Source organism: Rhipicephalus microplus, unplaced genomic scaffold (genome assembly GCF_043290135.1).
Source record: "Rhipicephalus microplus isolate Deutch F79 unplaced genomic scaffold, USDA_Rmic scaffold_13, whole genome shotgun sequence".
NCBI classification, from domain to species: domain Eukaryota; kingdom Metazoa; phylum Arthropoda; class Arachnida; order Ixodida; family Ixodidae; genus Rhipicephalus; species Rhipicephalus microplus.
The window spans coordinates 30,166,548-30,182,932 of record NW_027464586.1 but is presented as its reverse complement, the minus strand read 5'-3'; the positions used below and the strand labels follow the sequence as shown (position 1 = coordinate 30,182,932).

At 46.2% G+C, this 16,385-nt stretch overlaps 1 protein-coding gene across 3 annotated transcripts in view; it reads right to left on the bottom strand.

Annotated features, from left to right (window-relative positions):
• The window catches only part of Gat (sodium- and chloride-dependent GABA transporter), an 879,924-nt gene that overhangs the window by 226,729 nt on the left and 636,810 nt on the right, over window positions 1-16,385 (bottom strand). For all 3 annotated transcript variants that reach the window (XM_037414907.2, XM_075882687.1, XM_075882688.1), the window contains one exon: window positions 4,541-4,665. In XM_037414907.2, the coding sequence (XP_037270804.1) occupies window positions 4,541-4,665 (125 nt within the window). The remainder of the gene's footprint in view (window positions 1-4,540; window positions 4,666-16,385) is intronic.

The following is a 16,385-nucleotide window of genomic DNA, read 5'->3' as shown; positions in this document are numbered from 1 at the left end:
AACGCGCGTGCCAGTGACACGCGGTACGCGTCGCGCATGAATGCTGTGGCACGCAGTCAGTGTTCCAGAAGCGCGGACAGAGGGAAATAAAAAGCGCGTCACATGTGCGCAGGGGTGCTTTCTCTTTCTGTGGCTTTTATAGACGGTTTCGGTGTTTGTAAACAAACTGGGCTCTCACCAAACGGCCTACCCCAGCTGGCTTCCGGTGCGGCACTTCCGGCAATGCTTTTTCAAGGTTCCAGAGGTGTTTTCGTGGTGTGTTTCAGTTTGCTGCTTCAGTATTTCTCGCGCATATTTTATGAGGTGTTCGGAGCAACGTCTAGCGGCTACATTGAGGGGCTGGACGTAGCGCGTGGCTCACGTGGCCCACGGGCGCCTTGCTATATACATGTCGTGGCGTTCCGATGAGCGTTGATCTGGATGCGCTTTGAAGACGCGGACTGGGAATTGACAGGGCACACCTGTCTTTTCCCTATCCACTTCTTCAAAGCGCAACTACATCGTCGATGTGCAGAAGTAGAGGGAAGTTGTTCAATTCAGCTTTTCCACTAGAACTTTAAGCCTCCCTCCTTTTGAACCACGAACATAATTCTATTTTCGTCTGAGCACGCAACCTCAGAATGAAGCACTTACTTCTACGTGTGTGTCACACCGCACTTTTTAATGTGATCAGCGGCGATCAGAATCGCTCGAAATCTCACATGTGCGTGTGACTGAGAAATTATAAAATGTACTGAAGTTATAAATCAGCTGCGGCTGCAGGGTCACAGAAACAATTATGGTTTACTCTCGAGTAAGCTATTCATGAACCAAACTTTCAAGTCGAACCTACCTAAATATACATTCCATGTTCATACCCAAAATATAAATTAGCTTGAATGCGGCGATGTTCATTAGCGACAGAAAAACAGCTGATGAGTCCTATTCGCTTGCACAGATTAGAGCCCACTCGAGCGCATCACTTAAAAAAATTAAATGCAACGACAACAAAACGTGGTCACCACGACGTACATGTTGTGCTGTGATTCATGCTAAGCGAGGCTACTTTGTGTCCCGTGTTTCGCAGAACAGTACACATCATTGTTATCGCCTAAACTATAAAATGAACAGCTTTGCAATGACTTTTCGCGGTTAGCTTTTACGTTTTAATACCCATTTGAGGCGTCACGTGTGGAAGAGGACAGCGACCGATGTGCTCCCAGTAACTGGGGTCTTCGACTAGTCCAACGTCTGAGTATTGCCGCTGTGCCACTAGTCTGCGCTGAGCTTTACATTGCCTTTGATGAAAGGGACAGAACAGACCAACGTGCTCTTAGCGAGAATCCAGTTTTTTCGCGTGATCGCTGCAATTCAGGCGCTTTTTCTATCGTCATTGGTCACAAAACAACGTTTTGACTAGCATATAAAATTAATTCGGGCACGCTGACTGTATTCTGACTTTAGTAAGCTGTGCGAGTTGCCAGCGCTTTGCAGGCATAATTTTATGTGCATAAAACATCTGAACACAAGCAGTTACGGCCAGTAAGAAACGCTAAAACCACGCAAGAGCAAGCTAAACCGGAAGTTTTCAGGGATGATTTTCCGGTGAACGCACAATGTTGCAGGGATTGGCAGGCTCCGGCGAAATGGTCTATTACGGCCGGTCTTGTCTGGTATAAAAGCGCTTCTCGACGCCTAGTGTTCTTCACACCTGTAAACATGCAAATAAACTTGTGTGTTCTTTGTCATCAAGAAGCCTCACAAGGGTTCTTCCTTTCCCTGCGCCTGGATGAAAGCCTGTGCCCGTTTCTCGGTCATTTTTTTTCAATTTTTTATACCATTGTGCTGAAGCCAAGAAGTCAGAGCACATTGTAAACAGTCCAATAAAGTTTTCCATCAATATAATCAATCCCATCGATGCCTGCGCGTTCGCGTTACCATTGAAAAAAATTAAGGAAGGAATTTTCCTTGCAATCTATCTGGGCTGGCTTGCAGTGGTGGAAAAAAGTCAGAGTTTTGCCAAAAGAGCGATGCAATGTATGCGATAGCAACATACTCGAACGTTTTACGAAGCGAGGCTGTAGCATTTTAGGATCAATATTATTTGTAACAAACAAGAACTTGCTACGTAACCGTTTCCTGCGACGCAGTCACAGTACATGACCACAACAAGACTTGTGCGTAGTGACGGCACTAAACAGAAGCGCCTCCGGTGGGCAGCGCATGCTGGCACTAAGGGCTACAAGGGGGTGAAAGTAATATTTGCTGCAGTAGAAGAGGCGGCCCTCAGGTGAAGCCGCGCGCCACCATCTTGCCATCGGCAGAAAGCGTGCCCTCCGCAAGTCAAGCGGCTACGGCTGCACATATGCTCCACATGTTCGTCGATGTTGTAGCCTCCGGACGTTGTAATTCATACATCGTGTCTTTCTCAAGTCTACATAGGCCAAGCGATAACGTGTTCTGGAATGACGTTTCAGTTGCGGGTATCATATTTCGAGCTTGATGAAAACTGTACGCCGGAACACATGCATATTGATAGCTGTAAACCTGTCTTCACATATTTCACGGTCATTTTTTTTTCACTAACAAGAGACCATTCTCGAAGCACTTTAAGGCGTGCTGTAGAAAACGTGTGTCATTTGATGACGGGATGACTGGTAGCGAAAATACAGCGACCACATATGTTAGAGACACTTGTAGAATTGTTACAACTAGACTGGACTGTGACCCCCAAGTTGTTCGGCTAGGCTGGACGCGTCTCTAAAACACCTGCAATGTTCACTGATACACGTTCTTGTGCTTGTTGATACCACTAGAGTGGTAAGCGGGTGGGAAAATAACACACCGTTTACTATTCGTTGAAATTAAATAGGCGTACGTCTCCGTCAGTGTATTTTTTATTACTACCAGGGGTGTGGCCAGAATAGCTCACAGCGCACGACAAGGACGAAATGAGTGCGCTGTGAGCTATTACGAATCTTCGCCAACTATCCTGGTCATAAGCCTTGCGTAGCGAACGTTTTACTGGCAGGGGGGGGGGGGGGGTATGGATCTTTACGAACTAGCCCCAGTCATAAACCTTGCGCAGCCAAAATTTTAGAGGGGGCATTTTGTTGTCATTTCAAGGGAAAATTTTGGGGAGACGGGGGAGAGCACGGTCCCGGTGTGCCATTCTCTGGCTATGACTTTTCTGCGTAGTTGTGGTAATTAGAAGCTTAACTCACTACCACGAGGGTAGTTAACATTGTTTGGGCAACACACAGGGACCTGTATTTTTTTTACCTTCATGCCCTTTTATTTTGTTATTTGAACTGCAGCGAGTAAAAACCAGTGTCGGAACTGTGCAATGTTTGTGATGCAACTAACCGCAAAGAAAATGACTATACCTGAGGGATACTCGTGCCGTTATATGTAATAAACTTGAAGATGTGAGCGTTGCATCCGCTACACGTACGGTAGCTCTCACGAAAAAAAAGGTTCTTGTTTCCTAAGGGGAGCTAAAATGGCTTCAAAAGAAATTCTACCACAGAAAAATCGCAGTGAATGAAAGAGCGAGGCTTTATCCTCAAGCTAAAATAAAAGGAATCAAGAATCAAAACCCAATTTCTGAGAGTAGGGAGGAGGCTCCTTGCAGATTTCTCTCATACATACGTACATTTTTTTCCGATGAGAATATCCTTTTGAACATGTGAAGCTTGGGACAGCTACTTTTAAATTTCACTCAAGAAAGTGGTTGAAATCTGCTTATCCATAAGATTGCGTAATTTGAGAAATAAAATAAACTAGAAAATGAATGTCGAGGAGGTCTTATCGGTGTGCACGCTTGCAAAGAAAACGCTTAAAAAACAGAGTAAGATCGACTGTATTTTTATTTGCCATTCAACTTCTTATTCTTCACAATTTACCACTTTATGTCCTCCAAAAACTATTCAAAACCACAGCGGAAAGAAGTGGCGGGCGTGCTTTGGCTACCCTATCTTGCCTATAGAAAAATAGCCGCCATGGCCTCACTGCACCCCATTGGTATGTGTAGGCGACCTCCACTCTAGTAAGATTTCTATAAACCTCCTTGAAGGGCTATACATCATGTGTCGCCACTGCTAGCAGTTTACGTGTAGAGCACATATATATGTGGACGGCTGCTCCAGCTACACTTTTGGCACCGTTTCTTTGTGTGTGTGTGTGTGTGTGTTGAGAGCGCAGCCTGTAGAAGCGCCCACCTGCTATAGAGACAAGAGCCACGCGCTGATCACTGCCGCGACAGCGCGGCAACCATAAGCCCACGCACCTACCCTCCTCCTCCCTTTGTTCGATCACGAGATAAGCGCGCACAGACGACCCCTACGGCAAGTTCATGAAATTCTCTTATAACAGAATACCTGGGAATACCTTTTTACATGTGGCGTTCGTTTCTCCGGCCATTTAGTTTGCGCATAATTTAGGAAGGAATGCTTTGGATATGCGCAACAACAAATGTTTTTTTTCCCGCAAAAACACGTGATAGAAAACCTCTAGCGGCACGCCTTGATTTTAAGAAACACCAACAATAACAGTCTCCTACCTGAGGCCGCGACATCAGCAATGTCTTTCCCTTGTGAGTGGGCCATGAATCCTATCACCGAGAAAATGACGAAGCCAGCGAACATGGAGGTACCACTGTTGATGCAGGATACAATCAGGGCATCCCTGCACACAAAATAAGCAAGTGACGTTCAATTTCATGCCACCTACTCTACCGGAGGCAGGCAACTGCGAGCATTATTACACCTGGTAGCATGCAAGGCATCATATTCATCCTTTCGTGTTACCACATCTGAGAGCATCGATTTGATTCGATAAATGTTTATATATCACTGCTGAAGTTTGTGATTAATATTTGTTATGCTTTTAGGAGGCCTACTAGAGTGAGCTGACTCGGGGCTCTGTGTTCAAGACCTCGCTTGGTAAACATTTTGTAAAAGTAAACACAAACGCACAGTTTTTACTCCGCCTGCACTTTACGAAAAGTCATTCACTTAACAGGCGCTATGAAGAAACTACACTGTAAGCAAAAATTTGCCAAAGTAGCAATTTTGTAAGCTTCTCGGCCCCCAAAGCTCATATGGGCACACCGTTTAGTCCGCCATAGAGGACTGAACACGCCATACGTCTTCATTACCATTCCATTGCTACGTGACGGAATATATATATATATATATATATATATGTGTGTGTGATGCGAACTTGATATACCCTCCAAGGGGATAATACACGTGGTCTCAATCTTGTAATGTGCATTCCCAAAACCATTTTTACCAGCACCGTGCGTTCGCGCGTGTGTCTTTGTGCGTGTGCGCACACGTGTTTGGTTGTGTGTGTGTTTAGGGCGTGAGGGTGAATAAACGTGTAGGGCTAATTGCCCCGCTGACGAACCCTGTGGACAGACGAATTGAACTCTCGCTAGCATCTCACCTCAAACACACGGAGTTCGCTGTCCCGTGTTGTTTCTGCCAATGAGTGGCCCTGCCAACGCGGTGCCCCCAATACATCCATGGGTATCTCATCGGAACGTGCCGAATGACGAAGAATTGCGACGCACAAAAAAATTCATTAAAACAGTAGAGGGACTAGTTGGACGAAGTCCTAAAAACAGTCGGCGGCTCCACCCAGGTCAGCACAAGAAAGTGGAAAGCCTCCGCGATAGCCGGGGCCCTCCAGAGAGCCAGTAGTTGTAGACCCTAATCCGGCTGTATAAGTTCCGCTGCCACTAGTTCTCCTCACATGAATCAGCGCCAATTTTCACAGGGTACTGACAGATCATGTGAGTTAGCGTTGTAACTCTGTCGGCCATAATGAAGACTCTCTTCATGAAAGTCCGGCTTTATCTTACGATAATTTCACGGGCAAAATAACAATTTTAACGGTAACAAAAGCATAGGCCGTTGTCATCGCTAGTGGTTGATTCTGGAGTTTACACCGCAACAACACCGAAGTGTTCTGAAGCAGGTTTCGCTACGTCATGGGTATTGAGCCGGCAGTCGGCTGGCGTGAAGCCTATGGCGGTTGCACCACTAGTCCTGACCGGCGGGAAAGGTTGTGCCAAGGAGTGCGTTGACGCGGCACCGGCTTCAATTTCTAAGCGGTGAGAGGCTCCGCTACGCCGTCGGTACGAGACCAGCGACGGAGAGTGCTAGCAATGCCACACCGGCCGTCGCAGTGAGCTGGAAAAGCGTGCACCAGCCACCGGTAAAGCAATTAAGTTTTCAGAAAATAAGGTCTCCCAAAATAAGAAAATAAAGAAAAGTTCCAATTGTCTCTCTTGCCTTCCCCTCCCGATGAGATCACCGCGGTCGAAGGTCTAGCGCGAAGAGGAACGCACCATCATGTGGCCACAGATGCACTGCGAGCAATAGGAGCCGCGACTGTGCATCGTCTCGTTCCTTTCATCATTTTCACTATCTGTGGATAGTGCATACGCGTTTCACTGCGATAACAATAACGTAAACGCTCTCGGCCTAATTTTGCCGTCGGCACCGCCCTCGCCGTTAGATAATGCCGCCATGCTTTGTATATATATATATATATATATATATATATATATATATATATATATATATATATATATATATATATATATATATATATATATATATATATATATATATATATATATATATAAGAACCAAGAAGAAAATTCCATCACAAATATAATTCTTCACGGGCGCAATCGAACAGGCGACCTCTCGCTCCGCAGAGCACCGCCTTAGCCTCGACCTCTTGGCTAAGATCAAAGCGTAGCCACTGAGTCATGAAAGCGTTCTTCCTTTGTCGTTTTAACGGCGAGCTATCATATTTACCACACACCTTGGCTGTATGCCAATCTCGGGAGAATATCCACAGTGTTTAATAAAATTAACTAGTGGGGACTCTGGCGCTGCGATTGATCGTTCGGCGACATTAGGAACGATGAGTGTGTAGTACATGAATTTGGCTTGTCTTTGTGCTTGTAGGCTTCGGACTCAGTTGTGGATTCATTTACTACAGTGCTTTGATTTTGTTTTGAAAAAAAGAAAAAAATCGCTTTGAAGTTTCCGACCCGACTCGAATCAGTGAGTCTTAAAGAATAAGGTGGTGAAGTGAGACTGAAAAACTATTGCTGATGGTCGTTTTGTGACAAAGCAGGTTCAAGCCATGTGAGGCCAAACGGAGCATGAAGTACGAAGATCAGGGAAATCCATGTATGACCCATGATTCTTATGCTCACTGAAGCACCGTACATTGCAGCTGCTATTGACACAAGCGCACGAGTCTCCTCTAGTGTGTTTATAAAAAACTCCGTGGGTTTATCAACATGTTCTCCGCCTTTTCAGCGAGATGGCGCCAAGGGCTTGCTCAATGGCCCGCTCGTGAATTTCGCCCTGTGGTGTAGGCTCTCGCGTGTTTGCGTACCCGCTTATATCACGGTGCAGCAAAATTGTGCATTCTTAGCTTTCGCCGGAATGACTGTGTTGTAGTTACAGGGCGCGCAAAGGTCCCTTCACTCGCTGCAGGCTATACATTTGCGGAAAGTGCGTACTTTTCAAATACAGCAAATTAACAAATGTGACACTAGTTAGTTCGCGCTCAACCTGTGTATACCTTTGCGTGTATGTTTTTTCCGTTCTTTTTGTTTAACAGAGCGTTGAGTCTTGAGCTTGGAACGTTGTGTTCACCAGCTGTGAACAGATCGTTGAGTGTTGAGCGATGAACGTTGAACGAAGCTCCTTAAGGTCGAGGCTCATCCGGCGTTGGCGTAAATCTCATACTCCACTAATATAAACAGTGTACCGTTGCTCTTGTAGCAGTACCGCCAGGGAAATTTTTAATTGCGGCATTCAAGAGCATCTTTTACCCACTGTAATAGCAGAAACATTTATTAAAAGCATATTGGAAGTTAGTTAGCTAACCGAAAGAATCAAAATGATAAACATCTTTACATTACAATTTAAGTGCACAATAATGAACTTCAGGAAGTCTTGGCTACTCGAAGTCATCAACTAGTGCATCTCATTTCACCTGTGTCTTTTTCAGACGATTAACCCTACAAAACAACAAAGCGAAACAGTGTACACATGCACTTATGCAAATATGTACGAGGCCCGAGACTAATACGGGCCTTACCCAGGCCCGAGCCTGACCCGAGTTCGAAGCTCATGGGCGCGAGCCTGTTCCAGGCCCGATTGAACCATGCCCGGGCCGGGCCCTTGCTGTTCTATAAATGCACTCGAGTGAAGAGATATGCATGAAACAAAGCCACTGAAAGACATCCTGACCTTGCTTTTGAGCTTGGTTCATCAAGTCGTAATTCTTACAGCCGTAATTCACCTCCCTAAAATTGGAGCAAATATCCTCCACACTCTAAGAACTGCTGACGGTATCGCAGGAATAAAAAGGCCAAGCTACTCTTAAAAGTGTTCTTCTGCTTTTACGAAGAATCGGAGAGAGTGAAGGGCATTCTCAGTCAGTATGAAAAAGGAGTGAAACTACTCACTATGCCTCTCACTGAGTGAAATGCTCCTATACTCTTCAATCATGACAGAGTAAAACACGTTCAGACTCTTGTTCCTGGTCTATAATCTATGCACCTGCACATTGCGAGTGATTACCACTACTTAGGAATCGCGTATATGTGCAGTGAAAAGTGCTGCAGTTTGTTCTTCTGACATTAGAGACAAGTAATAAAACAATAAAAAGAATGTTGAAAGCTTCTATGGAGACGTAGAATCGGCAATGAGTAAGGTAAAAACACAGTATACAATACTGATGGGAGACTTTAATGCAAAGGTAGGGAAGAAGAAGGCTGGAGGCCAGGCAGTAGGAGATTATGGCATCGGTACTAGAAACGCCAGAGGAGAGTTACTAGTAGGATTTGCAGAACGCAATAATTTACGAATTTTGAATACCTTCTACCGAAAACGAGGAAACCGCAAGTGGACATGGAGGAGCCCTAATGGCGAAAATAAGAACGAAATAGACTTTATAATGAGTGCACACCCAGGCATCGTGCAGGATGTGGAAGTGGTTGGCAAGGTACGATGCAGTGACCATAGAATGAGACGGTCTCGAATTCGCCTAGACTTGGGGAAGGGACGACAGAAACTGATACGCAAAAGGCCAATCAATCAGCTAGCACTGAGAGGAAAGTGCAGCAATTCAAAGTCTCGCTTCAGAACAGGTACTCGGCTCTTAGTAAGGAAACCAACCTTAGCATAGGCACAATGAACCATAACCTCACGAGTATCATTACGGAGTGTGCAGTGGAAGTTGGAGGCAAGATAGTTAGACAGGAAACTGGCAAGCTTTCCCAGGAAACGAAGATTCTCGTTAATAAGTGTCAAATCATGACATCTCAAGTAAAACAGACTAAATAGAACTGGCAGAGCTTTCGAAATTGATTAATAGGTGTAAGGTATCCAATGTAAGAAGGTATAACATGGAGAGAACTGAACACGCTCTGAAAAACAGAGGAAGCGTCAAAGCAGTGAAGAGGAAACTTGGGATAGGCAAAAATCGGATGTATGCACTAAGGGACAAAGAAGACAAAATAACTACCAATATGGATAGGATAGTTAAAATAGCGGGGGAGTTTTACAGATGTTTGTACAGTAGCCGGGACAACCACGACTTTAGTGCTATAAGAAGTAGAAGTAACCGAGATGACACCCCACCAGTAATGATAGAAGAAATCAGAAAGCTTTGGGGAGCTAAAAGAGGCAAAGCTGCTGGTGAGGATCAGGTAACATCAGATCATCTGAAAGATAGAGGACAGATTGTGTTAGAAAAACTAGCCACCCTGTTTACGGGGAGTCTCCTGACGGGAAGAGTACCAGAGTCTTGGAAGAACGCAAACATCATCTTAATACATAATAAAAGAGATGACAAGGAATTCAAGAATTACTGGCCGGTTAGCTTGCTCTCTGTAGTATACAAGCTATTTACAAAGGTAATTGCTAACAAAGTAAAGAAAACATTATAATTCAATCAACCAAAGGAACAAGCAGGATTTCGAACAGGCAACTCAACAATCGACCACATTCATACTATCAATCAGGTAATAGAGAAATGCTCAGAATATAACCAACCACTTTATATAGCATTCGTAGATTACGAGATGGCGTTTGATTCAGTAGAAATATCAACCGTCATGCAGACACTGCGGAATCAGGGCGTCGATGAAGTATATATAAACATCCTGGAAGAAATCTGCAGGGAATCAACTGCTACCTTAGTGCTTCATAAAGAAAGCAACAGAATACCAATCAAGAAGGGTGTAAGGCAGGGGGACACACTCTCCCCAATGCTATTTACCACGTGCTTACAGGAGGTTTTCAGAAGCCTAGAATGGGAGCAGTTAGGAATAAGAGTTAATGGAGAGTACCTTAGTAACCTGCGCTTTGCCGATGACATTGCATTGCTGAGTAACTCAGGGGACGAATCGCAACTCATGATTACGGAGTTAGACAAGGAGAGCAGAAAGGTGGGTCTTAAAATAAATCTGCAGAAAACGAAAGTAATGTACAACAACCTCGGAAAGGAGCAGCGCTTCGAGATAGGTAATAGTGCACTTCAAGTTGTAAAAGACTATGTCTACTTAGGGCAAGTCATAACCGCGGAGCCGAACCACGAGATTGAAGTGACTAGAAGAATAGGAATGGGGTGGAGCACATTTGGCAAGCACTCTCAAATTATGACAGATAGATTGCCACTATCCCTCAAGAGGAAGGTATATAACAGCTGTATCTTGCCGGTACTTAGCTACGAAGCAGCAACCTGGAGATTTACAAAGAGGGTTCAGCTTAAATAGAGGGCGACGCAACAAGCAATGAAAAAAAATGGTAGGCGTAACCTTAAAAGACAAGAAGAGAGGAGAGTGGATTAGGGAACAAACGGGGATTAAGGATATCATAGCTGAAATCGAGAAGAAGAAATGGACATGGGCCGGGCATATAGCGCGTAGACAAGATAACCGCTGGTCGTTGAGGGTAACTAATTGGATTCTCAGAGAAGGCAAACGGGTTAGCGGGAGCGGTTATGTGGGCAGATGAGATTAAGACGTTTGCGGGTATAAATTGGCAGCAGCAAGCACAGGACCGGGTTAACTGGCGGAACATTGGAGAGGCCTTTGTCCTGCAGTGGACGTCGTCAGGCTGATGATGATGATGATGATTAAAAAGAAGAGCGCATTCTAATGAATTTCCGCACACTTGAAGACACGTGGCACTCTCAATACCCGTGTTTTTAGATTCATATTTTTGTAGCTTAATATGCGAATATAATCTAATTAAATTGGTCGTGATAAAAACAAAATTCAAGCAGTTATTCTTTTCTTCATATAATAATATTCCTACTTTTCATACAAACGTCGCGCAAGAAGGCTGCTGTCGTTAGCCCAATGCTTCGTGCAATACAGTTAAGTATTTCGGCTGTACTCGCAGGACGGGAACAAAAATGACCTGAAATACATCCAAGTTGGTGACGAAAACCGGATTGTTTAGCATGCAGTTCATGCGACGTTTCCTGCATAGAAATGACTAACCACTTCGCGAGTCAGCAGAAATGCCTTTCGTGTCTTTTCATACACTAATCACTTTTTAGCACAAAAATATGTCGCATGAACGTTGTGCTCTCGCGAAACACAAAACAAACACACGAAACAGGAACTCCAGTCCGTTTGGTTGTCACGAACACACAGACACTTAAATCTCGCTTCTAAACAAGGAAATGCAGACAGATCAACAATTTGACATGAAGAAATAAACTCTAAAGTGCCATCTTCCAGCGTAGTGTAACAGTAGCTAGTCAGGCTCACAATGTAATGTGTGTCTGCAGCTCGTGGGTTCGAGTCTCACTTTGTGATTTTTTTATTTAACGTTTCGTTCTTCTTTGTTGTAGTGCTCTTATTTAGCCGTCATTACGCTCTGCATGTGAGCAAAACTGTTAGAAACAAATACAAAGCCCGTTTAATTTAGTGAGGTGTGCTTCCATTCCAAGCAGAACAGCATTCCCTTCGTTGGGTCATGCTGTTCTGCTTCGGCCAAAGTGCAATGACCGCATTCTGCTGAGGTGGAATCACTATAGCCAGCCTCAAAAGGGGGCGGCTTACTCTATGAAGTATAGGACATAGAAAATAATCTCCCAAAGAAAGTGCCCAGCACTCTCTTCGTGACGTGTGACGTTCACTTCGAAAACCATGCTTAAGGAAAAAGTCTGTTTGCTGTGTTCGCCGGATCAGTTATTTTTATGTAAGTGCTGCCCTACTTGATCCCGAATTGGAGAGGACGTTTAGCCGGCCTAATATAGTAAACTTGAAGCTAAGGAACGAGCTGAAGCCTGAAACAGCAAAGCCAACCTCGTCGTAAAAGTGACGCTGAAGCGACACAAGAAGGGATGTTTTTGTTAGGAAATTCCTGAAGATATTGTTACGGGGTTAGAGACTTCTGTACAAAATTAGTTCACAGAGGAAAACCCACAGGAAAGAGTCTCAATGGCTGATTGCACACTCGCGCGCCTGTCAGCTGCTTGAATTCTTCCTCTTCCTGTACTTCATCTCCGTAACAGGACTCCGGGCGTTGAAAGCACCATCTCGACGCGAGTCCGGAGAAGTGCGAAACAAGTAGGCTTTCAAGAGCGAAAACTGGACAATATCAACAAGTCACGACCTTGATGTATTGGAGTGCAATGGCGCTATTTTGTAGCTGACGTCACTAACTTGACGTAAGACTAGGTAGGTTCCTGCGCATCGGGGCAAAAGTTTTTCGGAGAGACCTACATGGCGACACGGTGACCAGAGGAGCACGCGGTCACCTGGGGCAAACGTTAAATTACGATGCCGGTGGTCGTAGCGGGCTTTTCGGATATCGTGTGACCTGGTGAGATGACACTGAGACGAGCCATGTGAGCCCGATCAATGGCTTCGCGAGCGTACTTAGAAGCAGATGGCTTGAGAGGCAAGGTGGTTTCAAATGGCAATATGGTGTCGCGACCATACAAAAGATGAAAAGGTGACAATCCCGTGGTGTCATGCCGAGAGGAATTATATGCGAAAGTCACATAGGCCAACGTGATCTCCCAGCCACGATGATCTTCGGAGACGTATATCGAAAGCATCTCTGTAAGCGTGCGGTTGAAACGTTCAGTTAGGCCATTAGTTTGTGGGTGGTAGGCAGTAGAGAGCTTATGCGCTGTGGCCAACGATCGAAGGAGGTCGTCGACAACTTTGGACAAGACAGAGCAGCCGTTGTCAGTAAGGAGCTGTCGGGGTGCACCATGGTGTAAGGTGACGTCATGAAGAAGAAAATCCGCGACGTCAGTGGCGCAACTGGTTGGCGTGGCCTTCGTTATGGCGTAACGGGTCGCATAATCTGTGCCGATGGCGGTCCACTTATTTATTTCCCAGTGTCGTCGTCGGTAAAGGGCCAAGAAGGTCGAGTCACACGCGATGAAGTGGTTCAGAGGGGACTTTAATTGCATGAAGATATCCAGCTGGAAGCAATGAAGGTCCTTTCCGGCGCTGGCAGAGGTCGCAAGTGGCGACATAATGGCGCATGCTGCGGTACAGTCCTGGCCAGAAGAACCGACGTCACACGCGGTCGCACGTGCGAGAAACACCGAGGTGCGCCGCAGTTGGTGCGTTGTGAAGTTGCTCCAGTATGGCAGCCGTAGATGACGAGGAATGACGAGCAGAAGCTCAGGGCCTTCAGTGCTGGTGTTGTGACGGTAGAGGATGCCGTCATGCAATACAAACATACGTGATTTGATGTCATGGCTGTCATACTGGATGGGGTCGATGGTAGTGCGTATTGACTCATCAGGTCGTTGTTCAATGCGCATATCGCTGATGCCAGTAAACACTATTATGCTGCTCTTCGGGTCATGTGAAACGGGATCACGGGGATCCACCGCATGACGAGAAAGACAGTATGCGTTCTTGTGCAAACGGCCAGATTTGTAGCTGATTTTGAATGAAAATTCCTGGAGCCTCAGAGCCCACCGACCCAGACGTCCAGTCGAATCCTTCAGAGAAGTCAGACAGGAGAGGGCGCGGTGGTCTATAACGACGGATAATATGCGACCGTAGAAATATGGCCAGAACTTGGCGACGGCCCAAACTAAAGCTAAACACACTCTCTCGGTGATCGAATAACTCTTCTCAGGGGGAGAAGCAGGCGACTGGCGTAAACTATCACGCACTGCCTGCCGTAGTGCCGCTGAGCGAGAATTTTGCCGATACCGTGGCAACTGGCATCGGTGCAAACTTCTGTGGCAGCAGAAGGATTAGAGTGGGCAAGTATGGGGGGCGTAGTTAAGTAGCTGATAAGAGTGGTGAACGCTTGAGCCTGCTCATGGCCCCATGAGGATGCGGTACCTTTCTTCAGCAAATCTGTGAGTGGCCTGGCAACATCAGCGAAGTTTTTCACGAAACGATAAAAGTACGAACATAAGCCGATGAAGCTCTGGACATCGGATGTAGAACGGGGCACCGGAAAGCTACGGATGGCGCAGATTTTTTCGGGATTTCGTTGGACGCCATTGGTGTTTACAAAATGGCCCAGAATGGCAATCTGACGGTGGCCAAATTGACATTTCTTGGAATTGAGTTGTAGCCCAGCTGTTCTGAAGACTGTGCGAATGGCAGCGAGATGGGCCAGGTGGCCATCAAAAGTAGATGAAAAGTCTATCACATCTTTTAGATAACAAAGACAAGTAGACCACGTATAACCATGCTGGAGAGAGTCCATCATTCGTTCGAATGTGGCAGGGGCGTTACATAGTTCAAAAAGCATGACCTCAAACTGGTATAAACCATCCGGTGTAATGAAGGCCGTCTTCTCGCGGTCCATCTCATCGAAAGAAATCTGCCAGTAGTCGGACCGAAGATTAGTAGGCCAGAACTATGTAGCGCCGTGCAGGCAGTCCAACGCGTCATCGATGCGTGGTAGTGGGTATACGCCTATTTGTGTGTTCTTGTTGAGGTGGCGATAGTCAACGCAGAAGTGCCAGGTACCTTCACTTTTCTTCACAAGGGCGACAGGGAAGGCCCAAGGACAACTTGATAGTTTTATGACACCTTTGTTCAGCATTTTGTCAACTTCCGCTTGGATAACTCAGCGCTCAGTGTGAGAAACACGATAGGGGCGTCGGCGAACACGACTGGCATCACCAGTGTTTACATGGTGCTGAACGGTGGATGTTTGCCTAGAGGTCTGTCGTCAAAATCAAAAATGTTGGTGCAGGACGCGAGAAGGCGATGGATGTCGTTGGCTTGCGCAGGATTGAGGTCGGGTGCAATCACCTTCGAGAAACGCTTTGGCAGAGAACAGGTGCTGTTAGCTACTGGAGACTGAAGTAAATCAACCTCGGTGGTGAGAGCCGCTATTTCGAATTCGTAAGCAGTAGATACGCTGGCCAAGAACGTGCCACGAGAAAGCAATTGATGGCACAAGCTTAAATTCGGAAGTGGGAGCGAAGTACAGTTGTCAGTGACAGCCACAAGCGTATGTGAAATGCCAATGTTACGGCCTAAAAGGACGTCGGCGAGGGGAAGGAGGACATATTGACCATCGGGAACCTGTGGCTGTGTGGTCAAAACGACGTAGGTGGCTGCCTGGGGTGACAGTCGCACATCCTAAAGAGAGCACAGGCGTGGTGGGGCAGTGTGTGGTACAACAACTATCTGAGGCAGCTCTAGCTGAAGGACGCCGGTAGCAAAATCGATAAAAGCAGAATGATTTGACAAGAAGTCTAGACCTAGGATAACGGCATAAGGGCAGTAGTCAATCACAGCTAAAATGACAGCAGTAACGTAATCTTTATACTTGAGCGGGATGTGCACTGACCGAGAACCATCGGCGTGCCGCCATCGGCCACACGGAGCATTTGTGCAGGCGCTGGTTTCAGAACTTTCTTCAAACGTGTGCGTAGGGTTGAACTCATGACAGAAATGCTTGTGCCGGTGTCTACAACTGCTTCTACAGGTACGACGTCTACTTCAAGGTCTATTACATTTCGTCTGGCGGGAACGGCGACGGCGAGAGAATTTGCTGCGCAAGTCGCCAATGCAGCACCACCTCCGGCGGCAGAATTTCTCAGTTTTCCGGGACGAGGCGGCCGGAAGCCACGGGGGAAGAGAAGCGCCGTGGCTGCGGTGAACGGGACGTTGGGCGACGTATTTGCGGCGAACGAGACTGGTGCCCACGTGGTGAAGGCGAACGTCTGTAGCAAGTGTTCCGAGAATGGTCAATGGTATTGGACTCTTAGGCAGGTGAAAACTTGCGAGCGGTACCTTCGAACCGGGTCATATTGGTCGTTGCACGAGGTGCCGAACCATGTGTTGTGGCAGTAACGAGCAATATGTCCGACGCGGTGGTAGTTGAAACATTCAGGGCGGT